This window comes from Cebus imitator, unplaced genomic scaffold (genome assembly GCF_001604975.1).
Source record: "Cebus imitator isolate Cc_AM_T3 unplaced genomic scaffold, Cebus_imitator-1.0 Scaffold434, whole genome shotgun sequence".
Classification (NCBI taxonomy): domain Eukaryota; kingdom Metazoa; phylum Chordata; class Mammalia; order Primates; family Cebidae; genus Cebus; species Cebus imitator.
The window spans coordinates 1,815,372-1,838,148 of record NW_016107749.1 but is presented as its reverse complement, the minus strand read 5'-3'; the positions used below and the strand labels follow the sequence as shown (position 1 = coordinate 1,838,148).

Below are 22,777 nucleotides of genomic sequence, written 5' to 3'. Positions count from 1 at the left end.
TTCTTGAATAAACACTTTCTTTTGGAGCATCAGTCTGTCTGTTGTTTACTTTAGCTTGCCAATTTTAAACATATTAATATTGGAAAAACGCAAACATTCAGACCACATCGGTCACCTTCCTCTTTTTTGGAACAGAAAAGCTCAAGGCCAGAGAGTTTGTTTTAGTAAAGTTTTGACATACTTGTCTTCAAAGATAAAACATGAAAAAGTATTCCACAGACACAAATAAAGTGATTTTGTTCCTCCTTCACTATGGGGTATTCTAACCACAGAGATTCCAATTTTTTGGTCTTGGATGGGTCCTGGGAGTCAGTGTTTTTTTTTAAGTTCCCTAAACACCTAGCAAACTAGGGTGTTTCTCAGACCAAAGCCATGCATCTGAATCACTGAGGACAATGCCTCTGAAACTTTAGTATGCATACAGATCACCAAGAGATCTTGTAAAAATGCAAATTCTGATTCAGTGGGTTTGTGGTGGAGCCCAGGATTTTGCATTTCGTCATTTCTTTTTTTTTTTAGAGACAAGGTCTGGCTCTGTAGACCAGGCGAGGTGCAGTGGCACCAACAGGGGTCACTGCAACCTTGAACTCCTGGACTCCGGGCATCGTCCCATGCTGGAATACAATGGCAAGATCTCAGCTCACCCCAACCTCTGCCTCCCAGGTTCTAGCAATTCTCCTGCCTCAACCTCCCAAGTAGCTGGAATTACAGGAATATGCCACTAAGCCCTGCTAATTTTTTAACTTTTTTTTTTTTTTTTTGTTAGTAGATATAGGATTTCAGTATGTTGGTCAGGCTGCGTGCGAACTCCTGACTTCAGGTGATTCGCCCGCCCCGGCCACTCAAAGTGTTGGGATTACAGGCGTGAGCCACCACACTGGGCCAGGATTCTGCATTTCTAACGAGCTCCCAGGTGTTACCAATGCTGCTGGTTCATGGACTACACTCTAAGTAGTAAGGCTCTAGGTTATTAAAGGAAATACAGGTTCCTGGGTCCCACCTATCAGAGATTCTGATTCGGTTAGTGTTTTTTGTGAGACCCAAAGTCTGCAGTTTATCTCTCTAAGGTGTTTCTGAGGCCCAACTGGACTGGGAAATTACTAGAATAAATGACATCAAATCAAAACCTGGGAACTAATCCTGGTTCTGTCATTAACTCCTTAAGGAGATTCCCTCCCCCACGGAGATCCCTTTATCAATAAAAGATTGGAGAAGTTAATCTCTTAGGCCCTTCTAGATCTCGCGTTTGAGAAGTGCCCACCTCCCCATTCCCACCCGGTATCCCCAACCCAGAACAGGTCACGGCCAATGGCGGGCCGAGTAGTAAAACTACAATCCCCACAATGCCACGCGCCTCTCCTCTCATGTGAGGTCGTGCTGGAGGGTTGATAATGGAGGTGTTCTCCACAATCCTTTGCGGTAGTTCAAGATGGCGGCGCCCAATGACACTATGAGCGATTCGGAAAGCAGTAGCGACGCGGAGGAGCTGGCGCGGTGCCGCGAGGCAGCAATACCGGCCTGGGGCTTGGAGCAACGGCCGCACGGGGCAGTGAAGCCAAGAGCCGGTAGGGGACTATGGTTGGGGAGACTGGCTGAAGGGCATGGGATCTTCCCCTGGAGCCTGAGAGGATGGATGGTGAGGAGGGAGTCACTGCAACTCGACTTCCTTCCGTGAGACAGCTCCAGGGACTGGGTGTAGTGCAGATTGAAAGCATGGGCAGGTGCAGTAGGGAGGGTGTTTCATTATCCCAGTCAGGGATACGGAGGTACCTAAATGTCTTGACTCTGCCTCTTTGAGTCTGTCCTCTGCCGCACACTGGGAAGGCCGCCATTTCTTCGCGTTAACTGCAACAGCCCCCTCCCGATATTCTTGCAGCCAGCCTTTCCCTCCCTCCAACACATTCTCCCACCTTTGAGGTTGCCAACGAGCAGTGTCCAGCACATCACTCTGACCGCGACTCTCTAGTGTCCTGGGAATAAATACAGAACCCCTCAACATCAAGGGACCTAATCATGGGTAGAATCCTGCGGGCTCTTGAATTTGGAATGAAAAAGTGTTGCAATAAGTTCTGGCTTATTGCTTGCCTGATGGAAAGAGACGCTACTGTTACTTTATCCCAACAGAAGTCACAGATTTTCATATCTCATTACACTCTTTGCAGATACAGATATCAATATATCCTTTTATCAATAATAAGATATTGGGAAAAAGTCATTTACACTCGTCGTGGTGGTGCACGCCTGTAATCCGAGCTACCCAGGAGGCTGAGGCAGGAGAATTGCTTGAACTCGGAGGCGGAGGTTGCAGTGAGCCGAGATTGCGTCACTGCACTCCAGCCTGAGTGATAGAGTGAGACTCCGTCTCAAAAAATAAAAAAAGCAAAAGCAAAAACAAGCCGGACACAGTGGTTCACACCTGTAATCTCAGCACTTTGAAGGCCAAGGCAGAAGGATCACTTGAGCCCAGGAGTTCAAGACCAGCCTGGGCAACAGGATGAAACCCCATCTCTACAAAAAAAAAAAAAAAAAGAAAGAAGAAAAGACAGCTGCTTGGGAGGCTGAGATGGGAGGATCACCTTAGCAGGGAGAGGTTAAGGTTGCAATAAGCTGTGATAGTGCCACTGCACTTCAGCCTGGGTGACAGACTGAGGCCCAGTCTTGAAAAAAAAAAAAAAAAAAGACTAAGAGGCAGGAGGAGGAAAGTAGTCCATGTGGAGAGACCAACTATGTATTTGCCACCATGTTTTGGGCCTTTGAGATGTGCCAAGCACTGTAGCACATCATCTATCTCCATTACTTCTCAACCTTACGGGGTGGGTACTGCCACTACCCGTACTGTGCAGATGAGGAAATTTAGGTACAGTGAGATGTGAGTACCTTGCTTAAGTGCCCACTGCTAATGAGTGAGATGGAAAGGCAGATCTGTGTATAGAAGTTGTAGAGAAAACTGCGGTTATGGTACTAGGGGGTGAGAGAACAGACTATAGTTTAGAGCCTACCCACAGGAAGTGCAGTGTGGCAGGAGGGAAGGAAGGGAGAGGAGGGCAGTGAATGGATCAACAAAAGGCTTGTAAGTCCTTTCAAACAAACGCAGCAGTGCTTAACCTTGCTTTGTGCCATGTCCTTCTGTAGCAGCTGGTGAAGCCTGATTTTCTTCTCAGAATAATGTTCTAAATGCATGAAATGCAACATATAAGATTACAAAGAAAACCAATGATACCGAAATTTAAGTATCGTGATAGTCAACAACCAAACTTGCGATGTATGTACTTGTTTGTTAATACATTATACCAGATCTAGAGATGGGTCTAAAAATTAGTGTGGCACATTTTAAATCAGGGATGAGTATAAATGACTCTCTCCCAATGGCTAATTTTTGTATTTTTAGTAGAGATGGGGTTTCACCATGTTGGCCAAGCTGGTCTCAAACTCCTGACCTCGTGATCTGCCCACCCCGACCTCCCAAAGTGCTGGGATTACAGGCATGAGCCACCACGCCTGGCCTTCTTTTTCATTTTTTAATATGGCTAAGACACCACCCACCTCTTAGGAGAGCTTTCTCCATCTTTCAAGTCTGGGTTACCTGCATTCTCCTTGCCATCATCATACTTCGTGTGATTCCCTTCATAGATAGTGCTTTTCTTCCTTCCTACAATTGCCTCTTGGATCTTTTTTTTCTTTCACCCCTGCATCCCCAACACGTTAAGTCAATCCTGGCTTATACTTGCCCCACAAGGATTTATTGAGTGAGAGGTTCCATGATGTGAGCTTCATGAAGGCTGGACTCTCACCTATCCCTTTACCACAGTATCTTCAGGACTCAGGAAAATGATTATTGAATGAATGAATTTGCACAAAACACACCTCTCTAATGAGTGAGGGGGCTGGGATTCTAGCAGCTTCCCACTCCAGTCGCAGTGTTAGGTTGACTTGATATGAAGTGCTGGTCTTGGACAAATAACTTCAGTAGCTACAATTTTCTTATCTATAAAACATCCAATTCCTAGAGTTGTTTTGAGTCTCAAATATGAACAAACTTTGACCGACGAATGAAAAGATGTTCACATGAGAAGTGGTATCCAAGGTATCAGCTTTACAACTCATTGTTTTTGTGACATCATAAAATCTCCTGCTGATCAAAGTAGATGAAGCTGCTGATAAGAGGTGCTGTTATTTATTGAGCACCTACTGTGTGCTGGGCAAGATGCTGGACATTTGGAGTATCTTTTTTTTTTTTTGGGATTGAGTCTCACTCCGTTGCTCAGGCTGGAGTGCAGACGTACGATCTCAGCTCACTGCAACCTCCGCTTCCTGGGTTCAAGCAATTCTCCTGTCTCAGCCTCCCGAGTAACTGGGATTACAGGTGCCTGCCACCACACCCAGCTGATTTTTGTGTTTTTAGTAGAGATGGGGTTTCACCATGTTGGCCAGGCTGGTCTTGAACTCCTGACCTCAGGTGATCTGCCTGCCTCGGCCTCCCACAGTGCTGAGACTATAGGCATGAGCCACTATGCCCAGCCTGGAGTTCATTCTTCTAATAATAATAATATTATCATTAGAGTGCTTCTAATAATAGCCACCAGGAGTTGAGAACTTACTTTTTGCCCCCTGTTCTAATCACTTTGTATTTGTTGTCCGTTTTCATCTTCCCAGCAATACCAAAAAGGGTGTATTAGCTCCATTTTACAGAAAACTGATGCTCGTAGTGGTGAAATAACTTGGCCAAGGTTGTCCAATTTGTAAAGGGCAGAAGCAGGCGTAAATCCAGGCCTACCTGACTCCAAGTCCGTGCTCTTCATTGCTGCCGTGCCTCTCTGCCATGGACAAGTGTCTGTTGTGGTCAAAACTCCCACCCTTTGGTCCATGACTATGTGGAAATATAGTCACTACTTTATTTATGTAACCTCTAGATGCAGCTTTTAAATCCAGTGATGAATTGGTCACTCAAATCACTTTAATTTTATAGTAGCATCTACTTTGATTTATTTTTCCGACAATTAGTTCAAACCAAGATACCACGGCAGGATCTGGGGATACAAAGATAAAATGAGACAGACTGGGCCGGGCGTGGTGGCTCACACCTGTAATCCCAGCACTTTGAGAGGCTGAGGCGGGCGGATCACAAGGTCAGGAGTTTGGGACCAGCCTGGCCAACATGGTGAAACTCTGTCTCTACTGAAAATACAAAAATTAGCTGGGCATGGTGGCAGGCGCCTGTAATCCCAGCTACTCGGGAGGCTGAAGCAGAATGGCTTGAACCCAGGAGGTGGAGGTTGGGTTGCAGTGAGCTAAGAACATGCCATTGCACTCCAGCCTGGGTGACAGAGCAAGACTCCGTCTCAAAAAAAAAAAAAAAAGAGGCAGACCATGTATTCAAGCAGCTTACAAATCCAGGAAGGAGATGGGCGTGGAAACAAAATCTCCACAACACTAACTCGTAAGGCTGGTCATCGTATTCCTATTTTATAGATGAGAAAACCAAGGCTCAGGGAGATAAAGTGACTTGCCCAGCATCACACAGCTTGGTGGCAGAGCCAGGACTCGGCTGAACTGTCTTCCTCTGTAATACTGTTCTGTTCCATGACAGTACCTCACCCTCACCACACTGTAGTCTTGCTGGAAGAGATGCTCTTCTTGTGATTATGTGCTGAAGACCACCAGGTCCTTAAAGACTGTCCGTCCGGGCCCCCACAGTACCCGCCTCCAGGAGCATGTTCTGCATCCTGTGTTGTGCTCTGGAGGACACTGACATAAATCACAAGGTACCAGGACACAGATGCAGTGCGTGTGGGTGATGACATAAACACAGCCTGCCCCCAGGGAGCTGTTTCACACACCACGGCCCTCCACTGGGCCTGGAGCTACCAAGTGTCCACTTTGTTCAGTTGGCCCCTTAAATACGGAAGCACGTTTTGTCTCGTTAGTTAAGTCAGAGACCTCAGAGCTAACTGTCACTCATCTCTCACACCCTGAGGTCAGTTCATCAGTGAATCCTATTGACTCCATCTTGCAAGTGCATCTCTCTGGAGTCCACACCTCTCACCAGCTCAATTATTGCAGCAGACTCCGTGTTCCTGCCTTTACCCCAACAGTGCCGTGCGGCACAGCAGCCAAAGATGTATTGTGAAAACCCAGGTCAGTTTATGTCCTTCCTCTGCTCAGTTTCAGAGTTCTTCCTCCTCAAAGCCCAGGTCCTCCCACTGGCCCATGTCAGGACCCTTCGTGATCTGGCCCCCGTGAGTTCTCCATCTCTGCCGCTCCCAGTTTGCTGGCTGGGTCCTGGTCACGCTGACCTCCTCACTGTTCTAAACACACAGAGCAGGCTCTGATCTCAGGGCCTTTGCAGATGCTCTTCCCTTCTGTCTGGAAGGCTGTGTCCCACATGTCTATTTGGTTCACTCCCCTCCTCTCTCAAATCTCTGTTCAAATGAAGCCCTTTCTACCCACCTTTATATAACAGTCCCCAGCCCAGTGCTTCCCACCTCCCTCCCCTACTTTGTTTCTGTTTTTTTTTCTGTGCACTTACCATTATCCAACTTTACATTTTGTTTATGTACGTGTGTTTGTCATCTCTCTCCACCAACTAGAATGTAAGCTCCATGCAGACAGTGACATTCAAGTAAGTTGCTCAGCAGTTTCACCTGGCTAATATGAGGCGTTCAGTGTTTGGTTTGAGTGAATGAAAGGCCAGACATCCTTAGTGTTTTGGTTTGAAAAATGTGATCTACAAAAGAGCCATCTTCTCTCTCCTCCACGGCACTTAGCACACAGCCAGGCAGGCACTAAACTGTGCAGTGCCGTTATACTTAACTGGAGTATCCAGCACAGCATGGTGGTTAAGAGGGGCTCAGGAGCCAAGTGGCCTGGGTCCTCGGCCCAACCCTGTCACTTAATAGGTATTTGACTCTGGCCAACTTATTTTACATCTCTGACGTTTCTTCTGCAAAACAGGATAATGGTAACTCCTCCAATCGGGTTGTTGGAAAGATTCACTGAGTTATATGTGCTATATATATTTTAAGTTATATACATAACTCGTTAGTTAAGTCAGAAACCTCAGAGCTAAGTTTCACTTCTCTCTCACACCCTGAGGTGTATATATAACTATTTTAAGTTATATAACTAAGTTATATATATGCAACTATATAAAATATACTTATATAATGTTATGGGTTCATAACTATCTTAAGCTACATATAAACTATATAAAATATACTTATATAAATTACAGGTATATAACTATTTTAAGTTATATATAAATATAGCTATCAGTGATATATATTTTCAGCTGCTGAACATAGTGCCTGATAGACGTTTGTACTTGTCATTTTTCCTCTGTAAATTTCTTCTATAAATGCAGAGTTAGGCCTCAAACCCATGTGCATATATATTTTAAGTTATACAACTAAGTTATATATAACCATATAAAATATAGTTATATAAATAGTTACGTATATAACTTACATATGTAACTATTTTAAGTTATAGGTATATAACTGTTTGAAGTTATATATAAATATAAATGAGTGATCCATGTATGTGTATGAGTGATATATATTTTCAGCTGCTGAACATAGTACCTGGCACACGTTTGTACTTACTGTCATTGTTGCCTCTATAAATGTCCCAATTTCCGTTTTTCCACAGGTGCTACAGATAACCAGTTGTCAACCTCCCAACCGAGTCTCAGGTACTGTGCTCTTTGGGTTCAAGTTTCACTTATTCATTCAACAAATGCTGATCCCCTGTGTGTGCCAGATGCTAGGCTAGACCCCTGGCATATCCAGGTGAACAAGACACACATGGTCCCCACGCTCATGGGGGCAGCTCCTGAGCGGCAGGAAGTGAGGTCTCTTTGTGTGTGTCGTAGGCCTAAGGTGGATGAACATGAACAAGATGGCAACGAGCTTCAGACCACCCCCGAATTCCGAGCCCACGTAGCCAAGAAGCTGGGAGCCCTGCTGGACAGGTAAACACCGGTGGAGTTTCTCCTCTCCTGCCCTTGTTAATACAAACAGCAATGGCTCACACTGGCTGGGAGCTCACGGTGTCCAGGCAGGCACTTGGCATATGTCACCTCACTGCATTCATAAAACACGTTATCATGTGGGTCCTGTTGTTACCTTTATTCTCCAGGTGAGGAAACAGGCTGTCAGCAAGGAGACATGTTTGCCTGAAGTCATCATCATAGCTACCATTTACTGAGCAACTGTTTGTAGCCAGGCTCTGTGCTAAGCGCTTGATGTCCATTTTCTCATTTAATCCTTGTGATGACCCTAAGAAGTAGAGACTGTTACCATTCCCACTGTACAGGTGGGTAACTGAGGCTCAAAGAGGCAAAGTCATCTGCCCAAGGGACACCGCTACTAAATGACAAAGCCAGAATTCAAAACCCAGGAGGGAGCAGAGTTGGGCCTGAAACCCAAGTGCATCTGACTCCAAACCCATGTTGTGTTGTTTTGTTTTGTTTTGTTTTGTTTTTTGAGATGGAGTCTCACGCTGTCACCCATGCTGGAGTGTAGTGGCACAGTCTTGGTTAACTGCAGCCTCCACCTCCCAGGTTCCAGTGATTCTCGTGTCTCAGCCTCCCAAGTAGCTGGGATTACGGGTACCCACCACCACACCAGGCTAATTTTTGTATTTTTATTAGAGACAGGGTTTCACCATGTTGGCCAGGCTGGCCTCAAACTCCTGACCTCAAGTGATCTGCCTGCCTTGGCCTCCCAAAGTGCTGGGATTACAGGTGTGAGCCACCATGCCCAGCCAAGCCCATGTTCTTAACCCCTGCAACCATGAGAATAAGAGGAACCGCAAGAAGCTCATTCCCGCCACAAGAGGGCAATGTTCCTATTTCTTGGGTGCCTTTTGTGTGCCAGGCTCTGTGCCAGGTCTCTGTCTTACATTCTCAGCACAGGTTGACCACACAGTCGGTAAGGATTCAGGTTGGCATTCCTAAAGTAGGTGCCAAGGAATACCACCTGTTTGAGTCCATATGGGTTGCTATAAGAAAATACCACAAACTGGGTAGCTTATAAACAGAAGAAATGGATTTCTCACATTTTGGAGGCAGAGAATTCCAAGATCAAGGCACCAGCAGATTCCATGTTGTCTGCGGAGAGCCCTCTTCCCAGTACAGATGACGCCTTCTCACTGTGTCCTCACATAGCGGAATGGGCGAGGGGTCTCCCTCAGGCCTTTTTTATAGGAGCACCAATGTCATTCATGAAGGCTCCACCCTCATGATCTAATCACCTCTCAAAGGCCCCCGTCTCCTAACCCTAAGACCTTGGGTTGAGGATTTCTTCTTTTTTTTTTTTGGAGATAGAGTCTCACTCTGGAGCACAATGGCGCAATCTCGGCTTACTGCAAACTCCACCTCCTGGGTTCAAGCGATTTTCATGCCTCAGCCTCCTGAGTACCTGGGATTATAGGCATGTGCCACCACACCTGGCTAATTTTTTGTATTTTTAGTAAATATGGGTTTTCACCGTGTTGGCCAGGCTGGTGTCAAACTCCTCTGACTTCAAGTGATCCACCCGCCTTGGCCTCCCAAAATGCTGGGATTACAGGTGTGAGCCACCGTGCCCAGCTGGGGTGAGGATTTCACCATAAGAATTTGGGGAGGACACAAACATTTGTATTCTAGCATTAGCCCGAAGCGTGGCTCTAGAGGAAAAGAGGTTCTTTTTTCTAGAAGAGGCTCTCCCCAGACACGGAGGTCCAGAGAAGTGTGAGAAACACTGCAATCCACGTACGTCCATGAGTCCTTGCAGACTGCAACTCGTAGCAGTATATTCAAGGCTCTGAGAATTCCTGTAGGGAAGAGACCTGTGTTAACTGTTTAGCCCAGCATTTTCCAAACTCATGTAGCCTCAGGGCCTTTGTTTCACGGAAGACCAGTCCACAAGCTGTGGAACAGGTCTGGGGATGCGCTGGTCCACGTCCCATCCTCACTGGCAGAGCCCTGGCAGGGTTTCCAAGGGAGTTGAGGCAGGATTTGGGGCCATTGTCATTCCAATTGAGTAGATATCAAAAAGGACAAATGAGCCTTCCCAAAGTGTGAACCAGCTCTTCTCCTGAGACAGAATGATGGCCAGAGCTCCGCAGCCTGAACCCCCATAGGGTTGGGGCCAGTCCCCTCAATTCGAGAATGCAGGGGAGGTGTTTGGGAAGGCAGTTGCATTTCAGCCTGTGGGAGCACAGTTTTTCTTTGTGACTCTCTGGCTTCAGGCTGAACAGGGCCTGCTTGGCATTGCACTGAGCCACCATGGATGTTTCTCCAGTAGAAATGCCATCAGCCATGGTTAGAATATTCCCTGCAGCATTTCCATGTTTCTCCAAAGAAATTTAAATGATACCTTAAGTGTGGTGGGTCACGCATGCAATCCCAGCACTTTGGGAGGCCAAGGCGGGTGGATTATTTGAGGTAAGGAGTTCGAGACCAGCCTAGCCAAGATGGTGAGACCCCATCTCTACTAAAAGTGCAAAAATTAGCAGGACATGGTGGCGCGCACCTGTAGTCCCAGCGTACTCCGGAGGCTGAGGTAGGAGAATCACTTGAACCCAGGATGCAGAGGTTGTAGTGAGCCGAGATCATGCCACTGCACTCCAGCCTGGGTGACAGAGCAAGACTCCATCTCAAAAAAATAAAAGAAATGTAAATGATACCACAGTTGGCCCCCGTGTTCGGTCAGTCGCCCTCAGCCTTGGCGCTGCTGGCATCTTTGACTAGCATTTGCCGTAGGGTCTGTCCTTCTTCCCATCATAGGATGTTTACCAGCACCCCTGGCCTCTACCTACTAGAAGATAGTAGCACTCACCCCACCAGTTGGGACAAGCAAAACTGTCTCCAGACATTGCCAGCTGCCCCTGGTGGCCAGCCAGCATTAAACCACTGTGTGGGTCAGGAACAGGTGCCTGGGTGGCGGCGTCTCTGCTTCCTCCCCCCAGGTTGCTCTTCCTGAACAGGGCTTGGGGGCGCCTTTGGCATACAGGAAGGGCGGTTAGGGAAGGCACCCAGGGCATTGCTGTGTCTGCTTTGAGGGCATTGCTGAGAGCCTTGTTCTCTGCTGTGCACAGCGACTTCTCCATCCGTGTTCACCAGAGCCATGCTTCCTGGTCTTGAGCCTCTAGAGAAACGCAGCGTATTTTTAAGTTAGAGATCCTGTGACGGCCAAAGCTTTTCTTGGTGGCAGTCATCATCTTCAGCATCGTCATTGCTACCATTTACTGAGCGACTACTTGTGGCCAGACCATGCGCCACAAGTGCTTGATAGCCATTTTCTCCTTCAGTCCTTGTGATGACCTTAAGAGGTGGGGACTGTCCTCATTCCCACTGCACAGTTGGATAACAGAGGCTCACAGAGGTAAAGTCGTTTGCTTAAGGGACACAGCTAATACGTGACAAAACCAGGATTCAAAACCCAGGTCTCTGAAGTCTGGATAAGGTCCGGGAATTGAGTCCATTTCCGTTGCCTGGTTATGATATTGTACTGTAAGGAGGCACAGTGTTACGATTGTGAGAAGATGGGTGGAGGGTCTGTGGAACCTCTGTATTATTTGTTGCTACTGCATGTCTACAATGACCTCCAATTTTTTTAATTAAAAAAATTTAAAACAAGTCTGCTTTGTTCAAGAAGCTGTCCTCTGAATTAGTTTTCTAGATTGGTCATATTTCCCTTTTCATGCTTGCTGCTAGGAAGCTCAAAGCAAAATGTATGCCCTCTCTCTCTAATGAGTATATAGGACTTCCTGACCACACTTCTAGGTCTTTCCATTCCTCTTGCCGTTATATCTCTATGCCCTATTTGAAATTGCATTCGTTTTGTTTTACTGTATCTTTAAAACTTCAACACTGTGGGCTTTAAACAAATGAAGCAGTGCGGTTTGCATGGCAGAGGCTGGTCAGCATGTTACAGCTGTACCGTCAGCCCTCTTAGTAGGCCAGCATGCTTTCTGCTTTTGCATTTAAGATCACATGCCCCATCCTCTCCACTTGAAAAAAAATTTTTTAATTGTTTTTGTTGTTATCCAAAAATATCATCTTAAATCAACCATTTCGTCTCCCCTCAGCTTCATTACCATCTCAGAAGTAGCAAAGGAGCCAACAAAAGCTCAGGTACAGAAAGTCGCTTCAGAGGATGATGGTAAGTGGTTAGACTTCCTAGAAGCTATCATTTAATGAGCACCTAATGTGTGTCTGGAGCTGGGCGAAACAGTTTTTTTGTTTTTTTTTTCTTTTTTTCAAAATAGGGTCTTGCTCTGCCACCTAGGCTGGAGTGCAGTGGAGCGGTTATAGCTCAATGCAGCCTCAACGTCCCAGACCCAGGCAGTCCTCCCCCGTCAGCTGCCTGAGTAGCTGGGACCACCGATACACACCAGCACACCTGGCTAATTATTATTATTATTATTTTTTAGAGACAGGGTCTCAATTTGTTGCCCAGGCTGGTCTTGAACTCCGGGCCTCAGGTGATCTCCCCACCTTGGCCTCCCAAAGTGCTGGGACTATAGGCATGCGCCACCACACCTGGCTAATGTTTGTATTTTTTGTAGAGACAGGGTTCCACCATGTTGTGTAGGCTGATCTTGAACTCCTGGTCTCAAGTGATCCTCCTGCCTCACACTCCCAAAGTGCTGGGATTACAGGCGTGAGCCACTGCGCCATTCTTTTTATCTGCTCAGCTGCTGTGGTGAGGCAAGTATTATGATAAGTCCCCATTTACAGACACGGCAACTGAGGCCCTGAGAAACGAACTCCTTTGCCCAAGGTGACCTCATCTGTGTCGCCCTGAGCAGGACCACTTTACCCCTGCCCTCCACAGCGTCACCCGTCCGCATCTGTCCTGTACCAATGCATTTCCTACTTTGAAGGCTGCCTTAGGTCAGGAGCTCAAGTGCTGGCTTCCAGAAGCCTCTGAGGGCTTGCTGAGCTGATGTGGCTGCTGGCTTCCCCTCCAGCGCGCCCTCTACTGGCTCCATCAGGCATCGGCATGACTCTCGGGAGACGCAGCATCACTTTGTAGATAAAGGACCGATTCCGGGGTCTTTGCCTGTGGACCAGGAGCTCCTGGAGGGCAGAGGCGGGGCAGCCTCAGCACCTGGCACCGGGGTGGAGGGGTTGGCATCTGGCAGTGCTGACTGCCCCTTTGGTTTGTTCGGGTTTTTTGTTGTTGTTACTGTTCCTTTTTTTAATTTTTTTTCTTTTTGTTTCTTTTACTTTTTTTTTGTTTGGTTTCGTTTTTGTTTGACTCTGCCCCTTTGAATCTTAGGTTTCCGCCTTTTCTTCACGTCTGTCCCTGGAGGCCGTGAGAAGGAAGAGTCTCCCCAACCCCAGCGAAAGCGCCCGCCCTCCAGCTCCAGGTGAGAACTCACACCTCTCCTCACGTGCCCTCCTTTCTCCGCCTCTTCTGTCTTGGCGGGTTCCCCGGAATGGCCAAGCAGACGCCAGTCAGGACCAGGCCGAGGCAGGGGCCGTCAGGAGCTGGAGAAACGTGTGCTGAGTGGGAGGGCAGAGCTCTCTTGGTGGCAGCTTCGGATGGTTACTGCTTTTGAGCACCTGTCTTGGGCCAGACACCTCACTTGATCATAGTTGCCTCCTGGGACACCCCTGGGAGGCCTGGACTCTGTTAAGATCCCCTTTTGTAGATGGTACTGAGAGTCAGAGAGGTTAAATCACTCAGGAGGTCACAGGGCTGCTCGACCCAAAAGCCAGTGTTGGAAGCCGGTTTGGTCCCACTTCCAAGCCTGAACCCGCTACCTGCCTGCCTGTGCGGCCGCTTTCTGGTGACCTGGACTGAGGGAGGACAGTGAGGCAGCCCTGACTGCAGCTAACCCAGGGCGCCCTCTCCTTGCAGCAGTGAGGACAGCGGCGAGGAGTGGCGGCGGTGCCGGGAGGCAGCTGTGTCGGCGTCGGACATCCTGCAGGTGTCCGCCATCCACGGCGCTGGCACGGGGGAGAAGGAGGCAAAGGAGAAAAGGAAGTCCAAAAAGAAAGCCAAGAAGGTGGCGGTAGTCGCCACCGCCGCCCCCAGCGCCGCCACAGTCCAGAAGCAGAAGTCAGGTGAGCTCACCAGGGACCAGGTGTCGCTTGGAACCAAAAAGAAGAAAAAGAAGAAAAAGGCAAAGAAGGCCAGTGAGGCCTCTCCATTCCCACCAGCAAAGAGTGGCACGGCGGTGCCTGCAGACTGACCTAGCTGTGGGCACAGGGCTCAGATCCAACGACAGGGTGCCTGGGGACAAGGCATTTCCAAGCCCCACCTCCCTCTCCAAGTTCAAGGACTGGGCTGGCAAGTCTAGACTGTCCGTAAGACCCTGATGGTGATGAGGGCTTGCCCAAGAGTCGGGCCAAAAAAGTGGCTGCGGGTGAGAAACCCAAGCACGGCCTGCCCGTCTGTGCTCCCATGGGGGGCTGGGGGCCTGTGGTTCCAGAACATTGCATGGCCTCAGGAAAAGGAGCCTTCCGGTTATTTGAGACTAGTGGCCAAGTGGTAAAACCTCTATCTCCCTAGAACTGTCTGAGGTGGGCAGGGGAAGGGAGACCTCCTTCCCCACCACCTCCTTAGCCTGGCGTGAGAAACCATTTCTAGAAAATGAGAGAAGGGATCCCAAGATGCCAAGGTCCAGAGAAACTTCTGTTCTTCTCCCCTTAGTCCACATAGACTTCACAGAAGCGTCTGAGAACAGAAAGATTTTTTTCACCCCTGGCTTTCTAGAATTTCCTTTGTCTGCATTTGTGAATATACCAAACATGATGGTGTCTCTGAGCTGACCAGATTATGGAAACTCAATTGTCAGGGGACCCAAACAAAACTGAGAGCGAGCTGGGTATTGCCTCTGTCAGTGCTGAACCTTAAGACACTTTGAATAAACATCCTCCTCTCTCCACCCGACCCAAGACTTCAGGAAGTGTCACAGCGCTCGTGGACTAGGTTTCCTGTGACAGAGGCATTCTGCAAGAGGTAGAAGCTCACTGCCAAGCACAGTGGCTCCCGCCTGAATGCCCAGCACTTTGGGAGGCCAAGGAGGGTGGATCAGTTGAGGCCAGGAGTTTGAGACCAGCCTGGCCAACATGACGAGACCCCATCTCTACTAAAAATACAAAAATTAGCTGGGCGTGGTGGCACACACCTGTAATCCCAGCTACTTGGGAGGCTGAGGCAGGAGAATCATTTGAACCCAGGAGGTGGAGGTTGCAGTGAGCCGAGATTGCACCACTGCACTCCAGCCTAGGCAACAAAGTGAGACGAGACCCTGTCTTAAAAAAACAAAAAACAAAAACAAAAAAACAAGAAGTAGAAGCTGACAGCCAGACACTGTTGCTCACACCTGTAATCCCAGCACTTTGGGAGACGGAAGCAGGGGGATCACTTGAGGCCAGGAGTTCCAGACCAGCCTGGATAACATGGTGAAACCCTGTCTCTGTTAAAAAAAAAATACAAAAATTTGTCAGGCATGGTGATGTGCGCCTGTGGTCCCAGCTGCTTGTGAGGCTGAGGTAGGAGGATCATTGAGGCCAGGCGGTCAAGGCTGCGGTGAGCCGGGAACGCCTCTGCGGTCCAGCCTGGGTGCCATGACACCCTGTCTCCAAAACAAAATTTTTTTAAAAAATAGAAACTCCAAGTTAGGTAAAATCTGGCTTCATCACCAGAGTCTCAGCAGAGCTAGAAAAGCAGAGACGGGTGTGAGAGTGGGTGCTGACGCCCGCCTCGTCTTTGCAGGCCCCTGGCCTGCCTCCACCTCCCTCTGCCTGCCCAAACTCCCCCCGAATGATTTGTGGACAAGCAAGGCGTTTCCACCGCATTTCTCCTTGACTTTACTAAAAGTTAAATAAATGTGCCGCTCGCCCCAGCTGGCTACAAGCTGCCGGGGTGCCGGGTCGCCCAGGCCTTCTCCTGAATCCCAGGGTGATGGTGGCGCTCCGAGGACCAGGTTCTCAGCAGCAGGCGCAGAGACACGGGGCCATGCTTGTCCGGGCTTCACAGGCTCCTGTGTCCCTCCTGGTGGTGCTCAGGACCTCAGACTCCTGGTGGCTGCGAAGTGCCCTCAGCCAGCCAGGGCCCCAGGCTCCTGAGCTTAGTCCTGTCCACACTGGCAGCTCCTCTGCTCTGGGGTCACCTCTTTCCTCTCCTGGGCGCCTCAGCCTGGCCAGCTGCTTGGGCCTTGCTACCTTCTGAGCACAGCAGCTTCTCCCCAAACAAGAGCAGGGTCTGCAGGACCCTCGAGACACAGGAGCTGCCCCACAGGACCTGGACTTGGCTCGGGTCACGAGACTCCCACAGGAGGAAGGACGACTTCCCAGCTCTGAAGCGGCCTTCCCCATAGAGGCAGGAGGCCGGGCTGGCCTCGGGGGTGTAATGCTCTTGGGAACTGATATCCAGGAAAGCTGGAGGCCCTGGGGCCCAGGAGAGGGAATCGCTGGGGACCAGGGAAGCTGGGAGACCCTGCCTACCTTCCCTGTTAGCTTCAGCCCCCCTGGACGTGGACATTGGAGCCCCAGGCCCTGGCACAGAGTAGCCACCCAGGAAATGCCTATGTGAGTAGACGACAGGGTCAGTACAAAGAGCATGTGCGTCCCTAGCTGGAAGGAGTGGGGGCGGGATGGAGTGGCCCTGTGGGTGCATAGGTGGCAGAACAAGGCCACACTGACCCAGGGCTGCTCAGAGCTCAGCATGTCACAGCTACACAGGCCTGTGTCCTGAGAAGCGTGGCTGCCAGAGTGGTGTAGGGGTCCCAGGGCTCACCACAGGCCCAGGCTGGGGGTGCCCACGTCACAGGCTGCCCCCTTCGTATCCCAAGCAGCAGGGACAGTCCTTCCATCTGCCAGGAGCAGGCTCTGCTCATGCTCTCCATGGCCCCCTTGTGTGTGACCGGAGCAGCCCTCTGCAGGTTGGGGCGCCTCAGAGCCCTCCCTTTCTGATGCGTCACAGCAAAGCCCAGAGTGAGGCACAGCTTTCCAGGAAGGGCAGCAGGAGCCCGGCAGGCTCAGGTCCTCCAGGCAGGGCTGGCTGCTGCCCTCATTGCCCCCCAGCCAGGCAGTACAGGCTCCAGGGCCCAGGTGCCGTGGTTACTGGGAGGAAGAGGCCATCTGCGTGGAGATGAAGGTCTCGATGACGCTGTGGTTGGACGGTAGCAAGTGGCTGTGGCCATTGCTGGAGTCTGAGCTCTGGTACAGCACCAGGCTGCTGGAGGACACTGTGGAGGCAAACGAGGCTGCTGGCCGTGCACAGACACCCGGACCCACCCCACCTGCCCCAGGGATACTCGGGACGGGGAGGCAGGGCCACACCTCCTGGATCACAGCAGATAACAGGAACCCCAAAGCCAAACCTCTACCCTCAGTTCTTAACAAGGGGAGCCTCCCAGCCAGGCTCAGGGGCCGCCCAGGGAGTGGCCTCAGTACATCTTAGTGGGAACACTGGAGAAGCCCCGGTGAGATGCTGGGGCAGGCCGCTGTAAACATGTTGGCTTGGTGAGTTTGAGTCAAACGCTAATCTAAGTGCTGTTGTGAATGCAGGTGCTTTGTAGATGTGGTTAACGCCACAATCGGTTGGCTTTGCCTAAAGGAGTTTACCCTGAAAATATGGGTGGGCCTCCTCCATCAACAGAAGGCCATAAGAGCAAAAACTGATTTCCAGAGAAGAAAGAATTCTGCCTCAAGGCTGCAGAACTATCTCTCGAGGGAGTTCCTAGCAACAGATTTCAGGCTAGGCAGTTCCCGCAGTCTCGAGCCAGGTCCTTCAAGTCAATCTATTGGTTCTGTTTCTGGAGAACCCTGACTGATGGAAATGGTTAAGAGAATGGGCTTTGAGTTTGGACCTGGGTTCGAGTTCTGGCCCTGCTGCCTGGTAGCTGTGGGAGACGAGGCAAGTCCCTCCCCTCCTTAAGTGTGCACGTTCTCATCTGTAAAATGGGGGTGATTGTGCACACGCCTCCCGAGGTGAAGCATGGAGCCAGGACACAGAATGCCTTCAGTGGCTGGCATGACGGCTGCCAGAGCTGGGGCTGGAACCTTAGAGAAAGGGGCAACTTGCATAAAGGCAGGTGCAGAGCCAGCCACCTGACTCCAAATGCCCACTCCTGACAATGACATCATAGATTACAAACTCCAGTGACTCTCTGCCAGGGGTCATTGGAGCCGATGTGAGTGGATGCAGTGGGGTGTGGTGAGCTGTTATGTGGGAATATGAATTTTTCCAGTTTTCCAAGATGCTGGAAATCCGGATTTCTATGTGAAAATTCCTGATTTTGAAATGTTGGCAACAAATTTCAAAGAATGTTCAGCCCTGAGCCAAGCCAAACCAAACGCGTGAAAGAGTCGCCTCTGGCTCGCAGACCTGGTCCTTATCATCATCCGCCGCTGCCTCTAACAATTACTTCATCTTTTTCCTCAACCTAGTCCCTGAGATGTGCCTGTAAGGTGGGCCCATCTTCCTGGGATCGCCTTGCCTTTTGGGCTTCATGGGCTCACAGGCCGTGTCTGGGAGGCGGGAACACCACCCCACCCCCCATGCCTGCCGGGGCTTCCTCACGGCAGCCCTAGGCCTGCTGCATGCACTGCCCCACAGCGACGGGGACAGCAACGGGGACAACAACGAAAGGGGCGGAACCAACACGGAAGGGGCGGAGCCAGTAAGGGATGGGGCGGGGCCAGGGCCTCTCACTCGTGGGACTGGCGCTGAGCCGGTGGGCGGGCTGCAGGTGCTGAATGCCAGCAGGGTCCTGGCTGGGGACGTGGAGGGTGGTGGCCTGAGAGGCTGGTGTGTGAAGCCCGGACTCACTGGAGGCCTCGGTGTCTGAGGTGAAGACCTGGGGGAGCAGAGCAGACTCCTGAGCCCCGGGAGTGTGGCGGTGAGGGGTCTGGCTCAGGCGAGGGAGAGCGGCAGACCTAGGCCTTACCTGCTTGGTGGGCGTGAGGCTGGCCAGGGCGCTCAGGTTGGTGGTGTCAGTGATGAGCATGGTCTGCGGGAGCAGGCCCGTGTGCGTGTACTGGGCCACCTCGGGCTTGTGGCTGTAGAGGGCTGGCCGCAGGAGAGAGAGGGACAGACATGGCAGACGTGCCTGACAGCCCCGACAGCCCCCGACCCAGGCCTCAAGACTGGGGAAAGAGGGTCGTGGGGCCTTGCTGAACGGCCAGACTGGGCAGTGGTTGGAGATCCAGGGCTGATTCTCAAAACTGGGGGCTCCAGATAGAGGGACAGACCCTCTCCCCATTACAGGGGCCTGCTCGGCTAGGATTGATGCGGGGGAGCCTGGAGGAGGCTAGGAACCAACTCCAGCTCCTCTTGTCACCTGGAGACAGCAGGTATGAAAGGGAACGGGAGGTGTGGGTTTAGGTGCTATGTACTAAGCACAGGTGTTACCATACTAAATACAGGTGCTATGTACTAAGTGCAGGTGCCACTAAACACAGGTGCTATCTACTAGGCGCAGGTGCTACTGTACTAAACACAAGTGCTATATACTAAGTGCTGATGCTGGTGTAGTTTAGAAGAAAGGCAGGTGGTCCCTGTCAAAGAACAAGGCAGAGGACAGCAGTACCTCCATCTCCAGGCCACCTCTCCAAATATAAACCCCATGTCTTGCCTACAGCACCCCCACCCACCCCACAGAAGACACATAGACCCCACAAGAGGCACACAGACACTAGAAAACACACATAAACCACATATTCTCACAGTGACTCAGATAAAAACATGCACTTAAATACATGCACTCTCAACCACGAACACACAAAGAAATATACAGGTCCAAAACCTCTCAACCCAGTCCCAAATTCCAAAAAGGTTTTGAAACCAAAAGATGTCCTTAAGATTGGCACTAGAGCTCATTTGGTGGCAAACCCAACCTGAACTTGACATGGTTATGTGTGTGTTGAACCTGCTTTATGGAGATCCTGCCTTTGGCTGCAGAAATAGCAGTGCTTTGATCACGGGGTCTGTCCCAAACCCTGCTGGGAGTGTTACATGATAGCTGGCACATCCACCAAATGACTTTTTTTTTTGAGATGGAGTCTCGCCCTATACTCCCAGGCTGGAGTAGAGACGGGGTTTTACCATCTTGGCCAGGCTGGTCTTGAACTCCTTACCTCAGGTGATCTGCCCTCCTCGGATGGGATTATAGGTGTGAGGCTTCGTGAGCCTTTTTTTGTTTGTTTGTTTTGACAGAGTCTTGCTCTGTTGCCCAGGCTCTGATCCGCCCTCCAAAGTGTTAGGATTACAGGTGTGAGCCTTCATGACCCTTTTTCTTTTTTCTTTTTTTTTTTTTTGGAGACAGAGTCTTGCTCTGTCACCCAGGCTGGAGTGCAGTGGGGCAATCTCGGTTGACTGCAGCCACCACCTCCTGGGTTCAGGTGATTCTCCTGCCTCAGCCTCCCGAGTAGCTGGGACTACAGGCACGTGCCTCCACACCTGATTAATTTTTGTACTTTTAGCAGAGATGGGGATTCACTATGTTGGCCAGGCTGGTCTCAAACTCCTGATCTCAAGTGATCCACCAGCTTTGGCCTCCCAAGGTGCTGGGATTACAGGTGTGAGTTACCACACCTGGCCCCACATTACCTTTCTAAAATCCAAATAGTAGATTCTGAAATCGATATGGCCCTAACAGTTTCAGAGAAACACGGGCATGCACCCTCAAATGCATGCATAGCTGATAAACACCCAGACACGCATTAGGGATCTGCCCACACAGTCATGTACACACACACAGATACACGCATGAACATGGGAACACACTGGCCTGCAGGCACCCTCAGTCACAGAAACACACTTGTCCCAGAGACAAACTCGGACCACACCCCCTGCCAGGCACCCCCTTCCCCTGCATCCATTGACAGCCAACCTCTGTCATTTCCCTCTGTGTGGGGTTCAGGGGGCTCACCGTGGGGGTTCTGCAGCTGGGCCATGGTGGCCATGAAGGGGCTCTGGGTCACGTGGCTCTGCACGGGTGGCATGAGCGGTTGCTGGTAGGAGGCGTGCAGTGGCTGGGAGAACTGGACAGGCTGCAGGGTGGTCAGGCTGCTGCCCATGCTGTTGATGACTGGCACACTCTGTGCCTGAGTGGAGGCCAGGCCTGGAGTGGAAGCGGTAGGAATCAGCTTGGGCCCCCAATTATACCCCACCCACTCCCAGGCCTCCTAGGGGCACCACCTCTCCCTCCCAGAACCCATGGGTTGAAGGAGGGGGCAGGGTGGTCAGGAAACAGCCCTCCACTGGGACCTGCCACTAATTTAAGTGGCCCTGGCAAGTCATTCCCCCTGTCTGAGCCTTTAGCTCCTTATCTAGGCTACTGGGAGAAGCAGTCAGTGACTTGTTCAAAAATCATCAAACTGGGGTTCCACAGGAGTGCCAAGACCCTGGGGTTAGCTCTCTGCTCCCCTCTCTCATCAGCGCCCTATCTATCTTATGTTCTGGGCTTCTGCATAATTGTACCTGCAATTAAAGGCTTTCTGGGCTTAATTTTTCTTCAAAAAACAAAAAACTTAGAAAACAAATCCTCTAGCCTGCAGAGGATTTGTGATCATGAGGAAAAAATAATGCTAAAAGATATTTAAAAAAAAAAATCAGTCCCCTTACCCTGCTGTAATTTGCATAGACCCTTCACCTTCTGAGGAACCACAGAATGGATGTATTAGGCCTTCTGCCTGCCTCCCCACTTGAGTTGCTGAGATTTTGGTCTATTTGGTTCAATCAGGTATCACTGATGTAGCACAGTGCCTGGTCCAGAGTAGGCACTGGATAAATACATGTCGAATGAATGAATGAATGAATGAGTGAGTCCCACTGGCTCTTCCAGCTCCTGGATCCTGAGGTTGCCCCATGAGCCTCCCACCCAGGTACCCACCCATCCCCACCAGCTTACCAATGACCAGGGTGGAGGCACCTGTGTTGGTGAATGTGGGACCCAGGGAGGCGGGCTCACCAGGCCCAATGGTCATGACCCCAGGAAGTGAGGCCATGATGAGGTTCTGGGGCTGCTGGTTGAGGCCTGGGGATGTCTGCTCCAAGCTGTGCAGTGCTGTCAGGGTACTGACAGGGGGGAGTGGGCCCCCAGTTGCCGAGACCTACGAGAGGAAGCTGACCTAAGTTGGGGGCGGCGTCCCATCCCCACAGGGCCTCCCTTGGGACTGCTCGGGAATCTCCCTGCCAAGGAAAGATGAGGTTGGATTTTTCCTACAGGCAGGGACACTCACCAGTTTGGCTTCCGTGCTCAGGAGGCTGTGGCTGGGCTCCAGGCCTGTGGGGGACACTTGGTGCAGGGGTGTAGACACTGTCACTAAGGGACCGCCGCTGCTTGAGGGCACTTCTGCAGTTTCACTGGTTGCAGGCTGTCCATAGCGAACACCTGGAGGGGAAGTGATGTCCAGCCCCCGCACCCACTTCCCAGCCCTCCCTTGCCCCCAGCCCGCCTCATTCTAATGGCATCGGTGTGCTTAGGCCAGCTGCCTGTCTGTCTTTATGCAGCCAGCAAACTCTGCCTGTGCCTCTCCCTTGTGCTAAACCCTGGGTCAGCTGCTCCCAGTTCCTTGAAGGCTGGGACTGCATTTATTAGCTCCATTCTCCCCACTGCCTAGTGCTATGCCTCTACATGCGGTAGGTGCTCAGTAAAAGACAGCTGAACTTAACTGAATTTAGTTGAATTGAAATGAATGAATTGAAGTAACCCAAATCAAGTTAGGCTGAATTCAGTGGAATCATAAGAAGTAGAGTGGATGGTGTGGAGTACAATAGATGGAGTTTGTGAATAGAGTGGAGGGGATGGTGTGGAGTGGAGGGGATGG

General features: G+C 50.5%; 2 protein-coding genes across 5 annotated transcripts in view; one reads left to right on the top strand and one right to left on the bottom strand.

The window, feature by feature from the left end:
• Positions 1-1,380: 1,380 nt before the first annotated feature.
• Positions 1,381-15,848, top strand: CUNH12orf43 (chromosome unknown C12orf43 homolog). 3 transcript variants are annotated; one of them, XM_017510265.2, is made up of 6 exons: positions 1,381-1,565; positions 7,648-7,690; positions 7,871-7,969; positions 12,073-12,146; positions 13,269-13,359; positions 13,854-15,848. In XM_017510265.2, exons 1-6 carry the CDS (start codon positions 1,430-1,432, stop codon positions 14,185-14,187), a joined length of 777 nt encoding a protein of 258 aa, XP_017365754.1. In that variant the 5' UTR covers positions 1,381-1,429; the 3' UTR covers positions 14,188-15,848. The 3 variants fall into 3 exon arrangements, with proteins under 3 accessions (XP_017365754.1, XP_017365755.1, XP_037587880.1); XM_017510266.2 differs by having other exon boundaries at positions 13,857-14,885; XM_037731952.1 differs by lacking the exon at positions 1,381-1,565 and adding an exon at positions 5,778-6,135 and having other exon boundaries at positions 13,854-14,885.
• Positions 15,788-22,777, bottom strand: part of HNF1A (HNF1 homeobox A) — a 24,457-nt gene continuing 17,467 nt past the window's right edge. The window contains exons 5-10 of one of the 2 annotated variants that reach the window (XM_017510264.2): positions 22,190-22,341; positions 21,859-22,060; positions 20,878-21,069; positions 18,895-19,016; positions 18,660-18,804; positions 15,788-17,190 (exon numbers count right to left, since the gene is read on the bottom strand). In XM_017510264.2, coding sequence (XP_017365753.1) covers positions 17,063-17,190; positions 18,660-18,804; positions 18,895-19,016; positions 20,878-21,069; positions 21,859-22,060; positions 22,190-22,341 — 941 coding nt within the window. In that variant the 3' untranslated portion in view covers positions 15,788-17,062. Of the gene's footprint in view, positions 17,191-18,659; positions 19,017-20,877; positions 21,070-21,858; positions 22,061-22,189; positions 22,342-22,777 lie in introns of both variants that reach the window. The other variant, XM_017510262.2, reaches the window with a different exon arrangement.